Below are 16,161 nucleotides of genomic sequence, written 5' to 3'. Positions count from 1 at the left end.
GTTCACCCAAAAATATGTTTTGTATGTACCCAATAAAATATTTTTATCACAAGTACAAGAATCTTTTGTATGTACAAAATATGGTCCTTTTTTATTTTGAAAGTAAAATTTTATAAAATATTTGTACTTGTTATGTTTTATTTATTATATTATATTGTTTTAGATATAATTTGTATCTACCATGTAATAGCCAGTGAAGTTGCAATGTCAATATATTTAAATACAACAACCAACTAACCACCCAAAAATGGAAATTTGCTGAAAAATTTACTCACCCTCAGGCCGTCCAAGAAGTTTTTTCCTCTTTGGAACAGATTTGGAGAAATGTAGCATTACATCACTTGCTTATCAATGGATCCTCTGCAGTGAATGGGTGCCATCAGAATGAGAGTCCAAACAGCTGACATCACAATATTCCACAACACAGCTTAAGACGTTCAATTATTGTTTTTGTTTTTTTTTCGTTTTTTTTGCATATTTGTAATGAAATCCATCATTAAGGATTCACTGAAGTGGATTCATTGGTCAGCAAAAGATGTAATGCTAAATTTCTCCAAATCTGTTGAATTTGAAGGGGGGGGGTTAATAAAGTACTGTAGTTATCCATAATTTGGAAGCTAGATCACATAATCATGTATTTTTAAATAGGCATATCATTAACTATGATAAGAAGAAAACAATATATCAAGAGACAGTTGTTATTGCTTGTTATTAATGCTGGCGAAGTTTTTATGACTTTTATTTATAGTTGTTTCATGTACATTTGTGTGTTAGGTGGAAAAAGTGCCGTGCTGACAGCTCTGATTGTAGCCCTGGGCGGTAAAGCTCACACCACGAACAGAGGCTCCTCACTCAAAGGATTTGTGAAGGAAAGAGAGAGGTACGACACACCTATCAGGATTTCACTGCATGTAGTCACAGTCTATTTATAGTCTCACACTGTTTTTGTTTCTGGAATGTTTAGTTCTGCAGATGTGTCCATCACTCTGAGGAACAGGGGTCGTGATGCGTATAAGCCAGAAGTGTTTGGCCAGTCCATCATCGTAGATCTTCGTATCTCCAGCGAGGGAATGCGGACATATAAACTAAGAAGTAAAACAGGTATACTTACAAATACAGAAACCATTTCACCTTTGGGTATACTCACTTACTTTGTGTAGTTTAAATTAGGACTGTGACTGGAAAAATTATTTGTTCGTCAGAGTGCTTGTTTCAGTGATTGAATTTAGTGAAATGTGAATTTGACGTCATGATTTGAAGGTGAACTCGTTTGAGTTATAAGAACATATCCAAACCCTGAAATAACACTTCGAACAATAAGCCAGTGTCATCAGTGTCAGAAATTAACTTTCCCATAATGGGCAACTGATTTTCAGTTTTTTATTTATTTATTTTTTATTTTTATTTTTTTTACCTTTTACCTTTTGTATGTCATCTTTAATGTTAAATTCTTACATCAAATAAATTAGAATAATATGACAATAGGCTGTTACCAATTAAATCAGTATTCAGTGATATAGAACCTGCGTCTGAAGATGATTTTAGATGCATTTACAGTTTAATGCTGATCAGACGGCTGTACGTGCATTTACACAGCAATTACAAATGTATAATGAAATGAGATTAATGTTTTATACAACATTTTTAATACAGAAATATGAATAAAATGAAATGATACTTGAATTATGAAAGTTATATCGCCACTAGGTGGCGGTAAGTCACTGTGTTAATAAAGGAGCCTTTTATTCAATCAATTCGTTCAAAATGCTTCATTCATTCATTTAGGAATAAAATCAAGCGGCTGTCTATTATAATTGGTAATTGCATTATTGTCTATAATAATGGGTTTTTCAAAGACTCTTGATTCATTCAGGAATGATTCACCACTCTATGCGCCTGCTGCGAGTCAGTCACACAATGGTTCTGTGACTTTGGTTTAGTTGGCAGAGAAAATAAAAATTTTGTATGCCATCAGTTAGCTGGCCAATACTCAATATGAATTAAATAAACGTAGGTTGCAGAATTTATGCCTACACAAAAGAACGCTCTGTCTAGGCTCTGCCTCGATACGGTTTGTGTCAAGCCATTCGTTAATCTGGCTGTTTGAGGAAGAGAAAGAGATAAAATGTAGTAGAAATAAACACGTTAAGAATCCATAGAAGCGAAGGACTCTTATTATGTTATTTTAGGACTATTAAATGTTTGGTTGACCACTCAGTGGAGAAGGGCGTTTCATTCCCGCCCACATGTAGAGATCGAATATTCAAGTTTATTCGTTTTCTATCCCTGAACGTAAAAATGAAGCCAAATTCTTGATTTTTCGTTTTGTTTGAACAAATTAAAAACGAAAAATGTGCCGTTTTTTTTTTTCATTTTTCAGATTTCAATATTAAATTAAAAAACGAATGATCGGAAGATACCCTGATTCCTTATGATGCTCCAAACCCGAGATCGAATATTCAAGTTTATTCGTTTTCTATCCCTGAACGTAAAAATGAAGCCAAATTCTTGATTTTTCGTTTTGTTGTAACAAATTAAAAACGAAAAATGTGCCGTTTTTTTTTTTTCATTTTTCAGATTTCAATATTAAATTAAAAAACGAATGATCGGAAGATACCCTGATTCCTTATGATGCTCCAAACCCATAAGATCCATATTCATGTGCAAAACATAAATAAGAATATTTTAAATGAAACCTGAGAGATTTCTTTCCTACCTTTGAAAGTGTATTCCCCAAAACTTTTTACACTTCAAAGAGTTCATAAAGACATTGTAAAAATAATCCATATGAATTGACCTGTTTAAAGGGATAGTTCACCCAAAAAAGTAAAAATGACCCCATGATTTACTCACTCTCAAGTCATCCTAGATAATCCATGTATCATTCGTTCATGCGTTTTTTGATTTAATATTGAAAGTAGAAAAATTAAAAAACGGCTCCTTTTTCTTTTCTTTTTTCTCCAAAAAACGAAAAACGAGAATTCAGTTTAAATTTTCGTTTTTCATTCAGGGATAGAAAAATTTATAAACATCTTGAATATTCGATTTCTACGTGTGGGTGGGAATTAAACGCCCCTTTCTGCTGATTGGTCAGCTGAAGATAAAGACTTGCTGAAAGCGCTTGTAATTAAAGCCAGCATCTAATTCTTTCCTGATGTGTAATCGACAGCCAGTCGAGTCAGATGTGCACATATGCACAGCATATGTGGCATCTGTGGTGCTCCGCTGCTTTTGCTTTAGACTGGATATCAAGTGCCAAAGTTGTCACTTGTCAGTCATACCAAATTCGATGGTTTCATGCCCAGTATTTCACTGCAGAGAACACGCTGTGGTTGGTACGAACCATGTTTATACTCTTTAGTGAACCTGTATTTGTTGTAGCCTGGGTTATATTTATTTTAACCTTGCGTAGTTTTGTTCATGGGGTTTGAGGATGAGGGCAAGTCACACAACCTGTCCATGGTGACATCTGCCTAATTTAGTTGGCTTCTACCACATGACAGATGAGTTAGATCAATAATCTGACAATTTGATTTGCCTGTCTCCCAGGTCGCTTAGTGTCATCAAAAAAGGAAGAACTGATCTCCATTTTGGATCACTTTAACATCCAGGTATGGCTAAAGATTAGTGGTCGACCGATACGGGTTTTTTGACAGCCGATGGCGATGCCGATATCTTGGGTAGCAGGGTGGCCGATATAAAGCCGATATAATTTGATTTATTTTAATTTATATTTAAGAAATTTTAAATCATTTGAAAATGGATTAAAATAATTGTGTAAAATAAACATACTTATACTTTAGAAGATAAAGCTTTTTTCACAAATAAATAAATATTTAATAAAAATCTAATTAAAAAGGAAGTAAACACTGTAACCAACAGGGCACTCAGTATTCTGGGAAGTTTGTGTGCATTGGGAATCTTTTTTTCTTTTTTTTTTCTTTCAAATAAAGCCTATATAAATTATATATTTAATATTTATTTAAATTATATAAATGCGTATTTGCTGAATGCTGACGGCAAATGACAAAGTATTATAATGTTTGCCTTTCTATTACTAATAATATTAAAGCAATCATTATAATACTTTTTTGAATACATTTTAATTCCTTTGTTTAACAGTTCTATCTGATTATTAGATAGACTTCTATCCATATTAGACAGAACTGAACGACGACAGCGAACAAGAGGTAGAATGTGAGCGGTGTGCGCTCAGGCGCCGTCAAAATAAAAGTCCCGCCTCGAACACATCGGCCAAACAGAAAAACTTATCGGCCAATGCCGATATTTGAAAAATGCCAGATATCGGCCGATATATCGGTCGACCACTACTAAAGATCCTCTCAATTCTCTAAATGTATGTTATCAAAACTATTTAAATGATCTGATTTGATTTATCTGATTGGTTTTTCATCCTCAGGTGGACAATCCGGTCTCTATCCTAACTCAGGAAATGAGTAAACACTTCCTCCACTCCAAAGGAGAGGGTGACAAATATAAAGTGAGACTTTGTGTGTGTTTGTGCATTTGTTTCTCTCATAACAAATACAAATTTGAAATTTGCTTTGTTTTTTTTTTTCTTTAGTTTTTCATGAAGGTCACTCAGCTTGATCAGATGAAAGAAGATTACAGCTACATCATGAAGACCAAGACCATGACCCAGAATACAGTGGAGAAGCACAGGGAGGTGAGTGCTGAAATAATCACATTTAGATAGTGGTTTATGTAACTGAACTGAAATTATGTACTGGATGGAGCATCTTTGGAAACAGTATCTGATTGGATTGCTAGACTAGATGCTCTTTAAGATGGCAGTATAGTTTTCTTTCACTCTCTGATTTCTGGCACACCACTTCTTTTCACACAGACTCTACAAGAGCTGAAGAGAAAGTACCATGCGAAAGAAGAGCGCTATAAAAGTCTGGCTTCACTTGATGAAATGCAGAAGAAGTTGGATGAGCTGAATAATCAGATGGCCTGGGCTCTGGTTAGGAATCACTGCCAGCATAACATGAACTGTGACTGCATGGCTCAAATCAAAATGAACACAACAATACTATCATTTCCTAATCAGATTTTATCATTTTCATATTATAATCATATAATCTTTGTAATGGTATACTGTGGTTCTTATACTTTTAATGGCACATTTCTGTTGAGTGGCATGTAATGCACAGCCTGACCAGCCTGATTGACAAACGAATGGATTTTTTAATGATTCGGTCAGAATGACTCAGAATTCATTCGTTTTAATCAGTGTAACAACTCATTCACTGATTGAACCTGAATCATGATTTATTTATGGTTCCCATCTCTAGAAGATCACATGCTTCAAATATCTCTCAACCGAAGATTGTGACCTAATACTGAAATGTATGTCCATATACATCAGGTGGCAGAGGTGGAGCAGGAGATCAAGCCAATGAGAGAACGAATCACTGCTGAAGAGAAGTCCACTGTCAAATATGACCAGAAGGTGGAAGAGTGGGAGGTGACTGAATGTTATCTGGAGTTTCTGTGGTCCAGTTTCCTCTAGTGTTCATGAAACCACACATTTGACTACAGGATAGTTTGGTTTGGGCCAGATTTCAGCTTTTCCTGCCCAAGTATGAATTTTTGGTCAGAATGAGACTTTAAATCAGTCAAATCTTTTTTTTTTTTTGGTTTTCACAATTTAGGGCCAGGTTTAGCAGAAATACATTATTCCACAGTATAGATTCACATTCAAGTAGCTTCATTGGCATGAAAAAAAAAACTTTACATTTCCAAAGCACTGGTAACATAAAATTTCAGACACTTTTAAACACTCAAAAAGTTATATAAAGTGAGAAGTGTGAAAGGACAGGCAAAAAAAGTATGCAATGAGTGTTGATGTTATTGTGAAGTCGGTGGTCCTGTTGCACACCACCTGGCAGCCATGTTTGCGCTTGCTGAGGTTCCTCCTAGCAGATGTGGGAGTTTGTTCTTGATATAGACTGACATGAAAAAATTCAAATAATGGCACAACAGTCAAACGCTTGTATTAAAAACACCTAAAACATTTGTAAAAAATGATTTTCAAATAACCTACTACAAAAGTTGAATAACCTTCAAAGATTTGATGCTGCAAACTAATCAGTTTCTTAATCAAACATGCTCAAGAGTTGCTTAAAAACAGCCAATTTTGCCTTGTTTTCGTTTCATTTTTACAATAAGATTATTTGTCAACACATGACCAATTTATAATTGCAATGGCATGATTTTGGGTTTTCAGCTTTTTTACTGCAAATTAACACTAGATGCACAATCAGGTTTGGCACACCAAGATTTCCTGCTAATTCGTACTGCGTTTTGATAACAATGAGAAATACTCAGAAATCCAAAGAAGAAAAACAGCTACAGTTATGCAGCTTATGTACATTAATGGGCTCATGGAAAGTGTGAAGATTATTAGGATTTATGTATTTTTCTTCCATAATGGCATAGATTAGACCAGCGGTTCCCAATCCCAGTCCTCAGGGCCCCCCCCCTGCATATTTTGCATGTCTCTCTTAGTTAACACACCTGATTCAGATAACCAGCTCTTTAGAAGAGAGCTACGTGCATGAACTGTGTTCCGATTGATAAGATCCCTACTCCCTGAGCAGGGGAAATCCATTGAAGTTTACTTCACTTCGGAACATTCATTCATGTATTTGTGCTGCGCCGCTGCCTGCAGCGTCATCACACACAGACGAGTGTGACATCATATACCTCTGTAAATAAATACAATTTAAATTCACGTCTCGCACACTTGTAATGCCCTTTGAATGGAACATATACACTCGTTTCAAACTGCAATCATGGCGGAATATCCAGTAATGTCCACTTCAAAGAGCACTTACTGTCGAATAGAACAAACGTCGTACGTGATATAAGAGATACATATGAAATATGCAGAGCTGGGGGGGGACTGGAATTGGGAACTGCTGGAATAGACCATTTGCAACAGTAGGCCAATTGCTAGGACATTGCAAACAAAAATTTGCTCTTGGCCACCGTAGATCACGACTTTAACGGCATTGATATTCTAACTCTCATACTGCCATCTTTCAGCAACCCTCAAAGCTTTTTGCTGTTATTTACAGAGCTCTATTGGGTTGTGCACAGCCAGCAGCCCTAGTTACTTTATTGAAGAAAATTCTTAGTGAACATCTAATTATGTTTGATTCACAGTAATGTGCAGTGTGTCTATTTTGGGTTTTGTTTGTTTGTAGGGGAAAGTTCAGGAGGCCAACAGGATATTGGGACTGTTGCAGGATCAGCTGGAGGGTGTGACGCAGCGGATGCAGCAGCTGCAGCCACAGTGTGTGGAACTGAAGAGTCGAGCCCAGGCGTGCAACCGAGATCTCAAAGCCGCCGAGGTGCACAATCACAACACCATAAGAAGGGAAATAGGAAACTTTATATGCTCAATTCTCAGTGCTTTTTTTTCCCATTTTTCTTGGTTTAGGCTGGTCTTCATCGTAAAAAGACTAACTTGAGAGACCTTGAAAAGGATAAAGATCAGCTTAACAAGCGGATCCGAGAACTCAAACACAGGTACTTCAAAAGTGTATCGAAAGGAAACAACGTTACGTAACATTATCCTTGTACCATTTCCAGCTGTTTCATTATGACCCAACCCCTCCTCTCTGTCCAGCATAAGCCATACGAACTCAGCTGACACTCATGCTCGTGTGGAGAAGATGAATCACATTCAGGCTGAGCTGGAACAACTACATTTCCAGGACTCCACTCTGACTCAGCAGATCGATCAGTTTAAACAGGCCTGCTCCACAGCTAAAGACAGACTGGGTAAAATGAGGTTAGTGCAGTTGTTGGTAAAAGTATTTTCTATACACAGGGATCCCACTATGATGTTTAGAATATCTGGGAATTTTACAATTTTCATGCCTGGAAAAGTCGCACCATTTATTGATATTAGTCATGGATGTAAATAAAGAAATATGTAAATGGTATATGGTTTGTTTTTTTAGTTATGTCAGCTAGAAATAAAGTCCCCATAGGGATTTTTTAAAAAGGTCTTCATTAAAAAGTTTTAAGCTTTGAACCAAACCAGCTATTAGGATGAAATTGCAACATTACAAACGTCAAATTAAAGCAAAATTGTTTCAAATTGGACAAAAAGTCAAAGGTACAAGACTGTACATAATGGCTTTAATGAGAGAAAGAACTACCATCCCATGAAGCATTGTGCATGCCATAATTGAATTAAAATTGGTGGAGAAATATGAAACTATTGATTTAAAGATGCTGATTATACATATGGAGACAATTATATTTTACATTTACTGCAAAATATGAATGTTATGCTTGGGAATACTCTAATCCCTAATCATACTCTGCTCTACATCATTCACAGTGCTTCATGGGAGTTGGCGGCACTAAAGTGTTCTTTTGCTGTGATTTACAATTCTCTGATAGGTGGAGATTTCTCTGCAGAATCATGGTTAATGTAGTTTTTCACTAGGAATTCTGCTTTTGAACACAATTATTTAAGAAATAAGTTGAAATAATGCTGCTTCAACAGAAGCGTATACCATCAATTAACCACCTCTGAGCTCATAGTAGGTTTTAAAAAGTCTTAAAGTTATCACTCAAAATCAATTTTTCTATGGAGAAAATGAATATGATTTTTTTTAGTTCTGAAACCCGACTGTTCCACTCTATTACTGGCACTGATAATGGGAAGTCCCAGCAGATTTTCTTGCTTTCATTGAAATTCTGATCGCATAATTCATAATAAAAATTTGGCCCTAATTAAAATAGGAAAAAGGTAAACAAAAACAAAAAAAAGAAGTATTTCACTAGTGGTCCCAAACTTCTGGGTTCACTGGATCTTAAATGTACACCAAAAATGTCCTTGTTTCTAATTCTTATTTTATCTTTTGACCGGTCTCAATTTGTCTATCTTGCAATCTTCCTTTTCTCTTCATTTCGTAGCCGTGAAAAGCAGGACCTGCTGCGTGCGATGGAATCTAAGCGACGTGACCTGGCTGCAATGGAAAGCAGTCGAGAAAACCTACTTTGTCGCTTTGGTGAGCATATGCCAGCACTGCTAAGGGCTATAGATGAGGCTGACCAGCGGGGTCAGTTCAGGAAGAAACCTGTTGGACCGCTCGGTAAGTATCCTGAACCTCAGAATTCAGATTCAGGGGGTTAAAATTTACTTTTAAAATAAATTTGATGTTAAATTTGATTAGTCATCACTTCTGGAGAAAAATAGGGCGGTCACTGGGCAGGGATGAAACTTTCTGGTGCCCATGTGTTCATGTACACAATGAATTAATCTATACTTTGAAAGGCTATGTGTTTTGTCAAAATTGAAGTAAACTTTGGGCTTTAGGAGTAACAGTGTCGTATGGAAGTTTGTTGTTTACTGGTTATTTTGTTTCTAGGATTCTGTGTCCGTCTGCGGGATCCAGAGCTGGGTCTTGCAGTGGAGTGTTGTCTGAAGGCTCTGATGTTAGCTTTCTGTTGCGATAACCACGCTGACGAGAGAGAGTTACAGAGAATCATGAGTCGCCACTTCCAGCAGGGCAGACGACCTCAGATCATCGTCAGCACATTTACCAACACGGTCTATGACGTCAGGGGCAGGTAGCTAGAGATCACCTGACCTGATAACTAATTTAGGAATGATTACCACTGTTTTCTGCCTTATTTTAATTCTCTGCCAGTTTGGTGTCATTGTATTAAAAGCTATTAATAAAATGGTAAATCCACATTTACCAGTTGATCTAAAGTTATTGTGTAAAAAGTCAGGAAAAACCAGAGCTGATGACCCACTTGATTGTTTTTCCTTACTAGTGTCATTTAGAAAGTTTCAGCTTGTTGGTTTCTAGCCAAACTTCACATCTTTGGTTTGTAGCCAATATAAGTTGATCTGTCAAAGCACAAAAGAAAACGTGTATGATTGAAAAAATGAATTAAATATTTTCCTTTTTTTATTGTTTTTCAGGGCTGTCAATCACCATGAATATCCAACTGTGCTCCAGGCACTTGACATTGAGAATCCAGTTGTAGCCAACTGCTTGATCGACATGAGGGGAATTGAAACCATTCTGCTCATCAAGGTAAGACCATGAGGAGGCCGACGAGCATTTCCCTGTTTGATCATAATGTGTTCAATTCTGCTTTGATTTTCCCACAGAACGCTAAAGATGCGAGAAGGGTCATGCAGAGTGAAGACCGACCACGCAACTGCAGGGAGGCCTTCACGCGTGAGGGGGACCAGGTCTACTATAACCGTTACTACTCCTCCGAACAGAACAGAGCACTCTACCTCAGCAGAGATGTCGAAGAGGAAATCAGGTCTGAAAATATGAAATCCATTTTTGAGATGTCTGGATTCTTTTCAGTGCATGGCAAAAATAAATCAATTGACCGTTCGCAAAGACCCGCCCACCCTTAGTTACTGTTGCTATCCCCGACAAACAATGCCGCTCTCACACTACAAATCATGTTCTCACACAGTGAAAAATACATTGCACATCAAAGAGGAAACTGACAACACACCGACAGTCAAGCAGGTTAGAGCAGAGCAGGTTGCTTCTGGTATGAAACAAGGTCTCAGGACTCTCATCTTTAAAATTGTCATTTTTAAAGAAATTCAAACAAAAAATACCGTTTTGTGGCTCTTTAATGTGTCGGGACAGATCGCTGTATTGCCTCAGTTCAAACACGTGTTCCTATCGTCTTTTATGTACTTAAACATGAAAACATGCAAACCCCCGCCCGCGCTTAGTTACTGTTGCTATCCCCGACAAACAATGCCGCTCTCACACTACAAATCATGTTCTCACGCAGTGAAAAATACATTGCACATCAAAGAGGAAACTGACAACACACCGACAGACAAGCAGGTTAGAGCAGAGCAGGTTGCTTCTGGTATGAAACAAGGTCTCAGGACTCTCATCTTTAAAATTGTCATTTTTAAAGAAATTCAAACAAAAAATACAGTTTTGTGGCTCTTTAATGTGTCGTGACAGATCGCTGTATTGCCTCAGTTCAAACACGTGTTCCTATCGTCTTTTATGTACTTAAACATGAAAACATGAATAAACGTCAGAACATATTTTATTTCAACCGCGGAACACGCATTAATTTTTTCAAGTTTAAGTCCACTGAAGTTAATCTCTCCTGTCTGATTTGTGGTTAAGGCTAGAAGGGATACAGCTGCGGCTACTGGGCATGTGCACACCAATAAAGCGTAATTTTTGTCACACTGTACAACAATAATCACTGTTTTTGCATTATTGTTTAGGGTTGGGGTAGGTGTAGACATTAATAAAACACAATCTAACCACCTTTTTCTGACAACAGAAGTCTCGCCCGACTGGAACGGTGCTTTACATTTCTGGTCTCTGGTGTTTCTATTCACATTTACATATTTTCTGAGCCGACAATATAACATGAAACCTATGAAAATGGTTTTAAAAAGCACATGGCGCCATAGTTTCATCACTTTACAGTGTCGTAATGTCTTTTTGCAGTAAAGGACCTGTCATAGTTTAATGAGTGGGAAGATGACATGAAGCGACGCAAGGTTAACTGCATTGAAAACAGATGAGCGCACATATGCATATACAGACAGCTCCCGATCGGGACAAAGTTCATGGGATATTGTCCACAAAATGATAAGAGCACACATTTTAACATATTTTATTATTTCACAGTCACACTCAGTATTTCATTCTTTAAATTAAATGTAAAATTAAGCTAAATTCCTTTAGCTCACGCAGTGAAAAATACATTGCAGAGCAAAGAGGAAACTGACAACACACCGACAGACAAGACAGAGCGGGTTACTTCTGGTATGACACAAGGTCTCAGGACTCTCAGCTGTCAAATTTGGTCATTTTTAAAGAAATTCAAACAAAAAATACCGTTTTGTGGCTCTTTAATGTGTCGGGACAGATCGCTGTATTGCCTCAGTTCAAACACGTGTTCCTATCGTCTTTTATGTACTTAAACATGAAAACATGAATAAACATCAGAACATATTTTATTTCAACCGCGGAACACACATTTTTTCAAGTTTAAGTCCACTGAAGTTAATCTCTCCTGTCTGATTTGTGGTTAAGGCTAGAAGGGATACAGCTGCGGCTACTGGGCATGTGCACACCAATAAAGCGTAATTTTTGTCACACTGTACAACAATAATCACTGTTTTTGCATTATTGTTTAGGGTTGGGGTAGGTGTAGACATTAATAAAACACAATCTAACCACCTTTTTCTGACAACAGAAGTCTCGCCCGACTGGAACGGTGCTTTACATTTCTGGTCTCTGGTGTTTCTATTCACATTTACATATTTTCTGAGCCGACAATATAACATGAAACCTATGAAAATGGTTTTAAAAAGCACATGGCGCCATAGTTTCATCACTTTACAGTGTCGTAATGTCTTTTTGCAGTAAAGGACCTGTCATAGTTTAATGAGTGGGAAGATGACATGAAGCGACGCAAGGTTAACTGCATTGAAAACAGATGAGCGCACATATGCATATACAGACAGCTCCCGATCGGGACAAAGTTCATGGGATATTGTCCACAAAATGATAAGAGCACACATTTTAACATATTTTATTATTTCACAGTCACACTCAGTATTTCATTCTTTAAATTAAATGTAAAATTAAGCTAAATTCCTTTAGCTTATTGCCGTTACTGTGGCAGCCAACAACAGCACAGCTTAACCCTGCGCACATTTTTATATTTAAAAAATGCTTAAATATAAAAACTGAAAAAGTTTCAATTCTATCTTTTTTACCCCGTTTTAACATGAATTTCTATGGAGACCGGCCGTAGCTGTTGGACAAGATGACGGATAGCAACGGCGACACATAATATCCACGTTCTGATTGATCAGATTGCCTGTCAATCAAGCTCTTTGCGAACGGTCAGTTATTTACCACAATTTAGGTTTTTCTAAATTATTAACTTGAGACCGAAATTTCTACATGCAACATATTTTAGCCTAAAGCAGTGGTTCCCAAACTTTTTGCAGCGTGCACCCCTTTCTAGTGTTTGACACATGTCAAGCATAGGGCTGGGTATCAAGTTCGATACTTTTTAGGCACCGACCGAATTGCCTCGATACCATCGAGTATCGAAAAACGTCTCGTCGTTCGGTACCAAATTTCGATACCTAAGGGGTTAATCTCATCAGCGTCAGTGAGCCAATAAGCCTGCAGCACTAGCCGGTGTGTTCGACTAGAAGAGGTGCGGCGCAGATCGATCATCCGCGAGAGCGATTCGAAAGCGCACGGAGCAGTCTGCTCTCTTTAGCTCTCGTGGTACTGTAATACCACCAGTATAGAGTAGCGCGGGAGCTGCGTGGAGTTCCGATCATATGCAGATGTCCGTTCATACTAACGTTACACGACCGAAAGCGCGTGTTATGTGACCATTCATGCAAACTGTAGCATAATGCTACATAAGACAATAAATAAGATTTATACTCCGCTTTTACTCAAAACTCACTTTAAACCACCATCGAGTGTTTGTAATAACTTCCGATTGCCGTCTAATGTATGTTTTGGGCATGAAATGTTGCTGAAATTAAATGTTATTACCTATGAGTCAGAGCAGCGATCATGGAAGAGAGAACACAGGCAGACAGCGCTGGAAGCTGCTAATGCTCATCAGTAAATGAGTGGAAAAGCTATGCGTTTTAAAACGAACACGCATTAGTGTAAATGTAGCCTAACAGATGTGTAAACTGAAGACTATTTGAGCTTTATTAAAACTATTTGCACCGATTTATTGTGTTGGTTACACTTTGTTCCTTTGTGCAGTGGCTCAGGAGATGAGTCTTTGAGTTTGTATAAACATCAACAAGCTGAAAAATAAAACCAAAGTTTTTTTGTTAGATAATGTAATCTTGTTAAAATTGATTTCATAAAATTGGTATCGAAAAAAGTATCGTTCAGGAACCGGTATCGAAGTCAAGGTATCGGTATCGATATCGAACATTTTTGAACGATACCCAGCCCTAGTCAAGCACCCCCACCACTGTACTCCTGTTAAACCACATTTTTTACTGCAATATAAGTATTAATACAAGTATTCACTTTATACATTGACTTGACATTAACTCTTTTGCTCACCAGCCACTGTGGCTAGTGGTTTTCCAAAATTACTAGCCCTTCAGCATTTTCACTGGCCACAATTTTGTTGCTGGAAAATTACATTTTATATGAACTAAAGTTACTGCATATTAAAATTTATTTGAATTGATTTCCAGGTCTTTTTCTTTTTTGCCTATAAAAAGGGCATTTCCCCATAACCTTATTAAATGCATACTGATAAACAGTAAAGTGTGTTCAGCTGAATTCAATTTCGTGTTGTCGAACGGGTATAAAAAAGGTTAGTATACCACGGCATCGGTCGCGACAGCGCTCGTGTTAAGCCCTCCTCGTGTGAAGATCGAAGAGTGTAAAGACCATCGACTCTACCGTGCGACTCCACCGTGCAGGGACGCCGGCAAGGGACATAAGTATCGCTTTTGATTCATCCTTTTTTCTACACCTTCACTTCTGTTTCAGTTTTATGACCAACTCTTACGATGTGTTTCCATTAGTGGTCGACCGATATGGGTTTTTTGACAGCTGATGGTGATGCCGATATCTTGGAAAGCAGGGTGGCCTTTATAAAGCCGATATAATTTTATTTATTTTAATTTATATTTAAGAATTTGAAAATCGTTTGAAAATGGATTAAAATAATTGTGTAAAATAAACATACTTATACTTTAGAACAGGGGTTTTCAACCTGTGGGGCACGGGTTTTCAACCAGTTGGCTCGAGTATCAGTCACGCTTTATTGACAGAAAAACTTATCGGCCTGCAGCACTCTCCAATAATTTCTCATTTTCCCACACTCCCCGTCTGACTGGAAGAGGTGGAGGCACTGGTCTGCTTCTCTCTAACGATTGGAAATTTATTCTTTTACCTTCTCTGGGTATTAACAGCTCCTTTGACTCACATTCAGTCACTATTACCCACCCTTTTAAAATCCATTTTGTAGTTGTTTATCGACCCCCAGGACCACAAGGTAACTTCTTGGATGAATTAGATGTGCTGCTCTCAACCTTTCCTGAGGATGGTACTCCCCTAGTTATGCTTGGAGACTTCAACATCCACCTAGATAAACCTCAGGCTGCAGACTTCCACACTCTGCTTGCCTCTTTTGATCTCAAGAGAGTGTTAACTACGGCTACTCACAAATCAGGCAACCAACTGGACCTTATTTACACACGACACTGCTCCACTGATCATGTACTGGTTACTCCACTGCACACCTCAGATCACTTCCTCCTCAACATGGTTCCTGACACAACACATACCCCTACACATGTCACTTTTCGACGTAACCTACGCTCTCTCTCACCCTCCCGGCTATCTGCTATGGTTTCATCTTCGCTTCCTCCCCTTAAACCGTTATCATCTCTTGATGCTAACAGTGCTACTGATGCTTTCTGCTCCACTCTTATATCTTGTTTAGACACTGTCTGCCCCTTGTCTTCCAGGCCAGCCCGTACCACCCCTGCTGCCCCTTGGCACTCTGATGTTCTCTGCGAACATCGTTTTAAGCTCAGGGCTGCTGAAAGGATATGGCGCAAATCAAAATATCCTACTGACCGTAATGTGTATCAGTCACTGCTCTCTTCCTTCTCCGCTAATGTCTCCACTGCTAAAAGGACATACTATCATAACAAAATTAACAATTTGTCTAACTCTCGCATGCTCTTTAAAACATTTTCCTCCCTCCTTTTTCCTCCTCCTCCCCCTCATTCATCAACTTTAACAGCTGACGACTTTGCCACATTCTTCATTAATAAGATTAAAACCATCAGTGCACACTTTTCCACACCACAATCTGTCAGACACATCTTACCGGCAAACATACACTCGTTCACATCCTTCTCTTCACTCTCTGAGGCAGAAGTCTCCAAACTCATCCTTTCTAATCATCCTACTACTTGTCTGCTTGATCCTATTCCATCTCATCTCCTTCAAGCCATTTCTCCTGCCGTTGTACCTGCACTCACTCACATCGTTAACACATCCCTTCACACTGGTGTTTTTCCCTCAACATTCAGACAGGCTCCTATAACCCCACTATTTAAGAAAC

At 38.0% G+C, this 16,161-nt stretch overlaps 1 protein-coding gene across 1 annotated transcript in view; it reads left to right on the top strand.

The window, feature by feature from the left end:
* Positions 1-16,161, top strand: part of LOC107715495 (structural maintenance of chromosomes protein 6-like) — a 30,495-nt gene that overhangs the window by 4,809 nt on the left and 9,525 nt on the right. The window contains exons 4-18 of the mRNA XM_016521650.1: positions 775-880; positions 965-1,101; positions 3,550-3,611; positions 4,421-4,501; positions 4,586-4,687; positions 4,868-4,987; positions 5,393-5,491; positions 7,236-7,382; positions 7,472-7,560; positions 7,661-7,825; positions 8,965-9,143; positions 9,420-9,621; positions 9,983-10,097; positions 10,175-10,388; positions 15,557-15,669. Coding sequence (XP_016377136.1) covers positions 775-880; positions 965-1,101; positions 3,550-3,611; positions 4,421-4,501; positions 4,586-4,687; positions 4,868-4,987; positions 5,393-5,491; positions 7,236-7,382; positions 7,472-7,560; positions 7,661-7,825; positions 8,965-9,143; positions 9,420-9,621; positions 9,983-10,097; positions 10,175-10,388; positions 15,557-15,669 — 1,931 coding nt within the window. The remainder of the gene's footprint in view (positions 1-774; positions 881-964; positions 1,102-3,549; positions 3,612-4,420; positions 4,502-4,585; positions 4,688-4,867; positions 4,988-5,392; positions 5,492-7,235; positions 7,383-7,471; positions 7,561-7,660; positions 7,826-8,964; positions 9,144-9,419; positions 9,622-9,982; positions 10,098-10,174; positions 10,389-15,556; positions 15,670-16,161) is intronic.

This window comes from Sinocyclocheilus rhinocerous, unplaced genomic scaffold (assembly GCF_001515625.1).
Source record: "Sinocyclocheilus rhinocerous isolate Xijiao unplaced genomic scaffold, SAMN03320098_v1.1 scaffold510, whole genome shotgun sequence".
Lineage (NCBI taxonomy): Eukaryota > Metazoa > Chordata > Actinopteri > Cypriniformes > Cyprinidae > Sinocyclocheilus > Sinocyclocheilus rhinocerous.
This window is presented reverse-complemented; position numbering and strand designations above follow the sequence as displayed.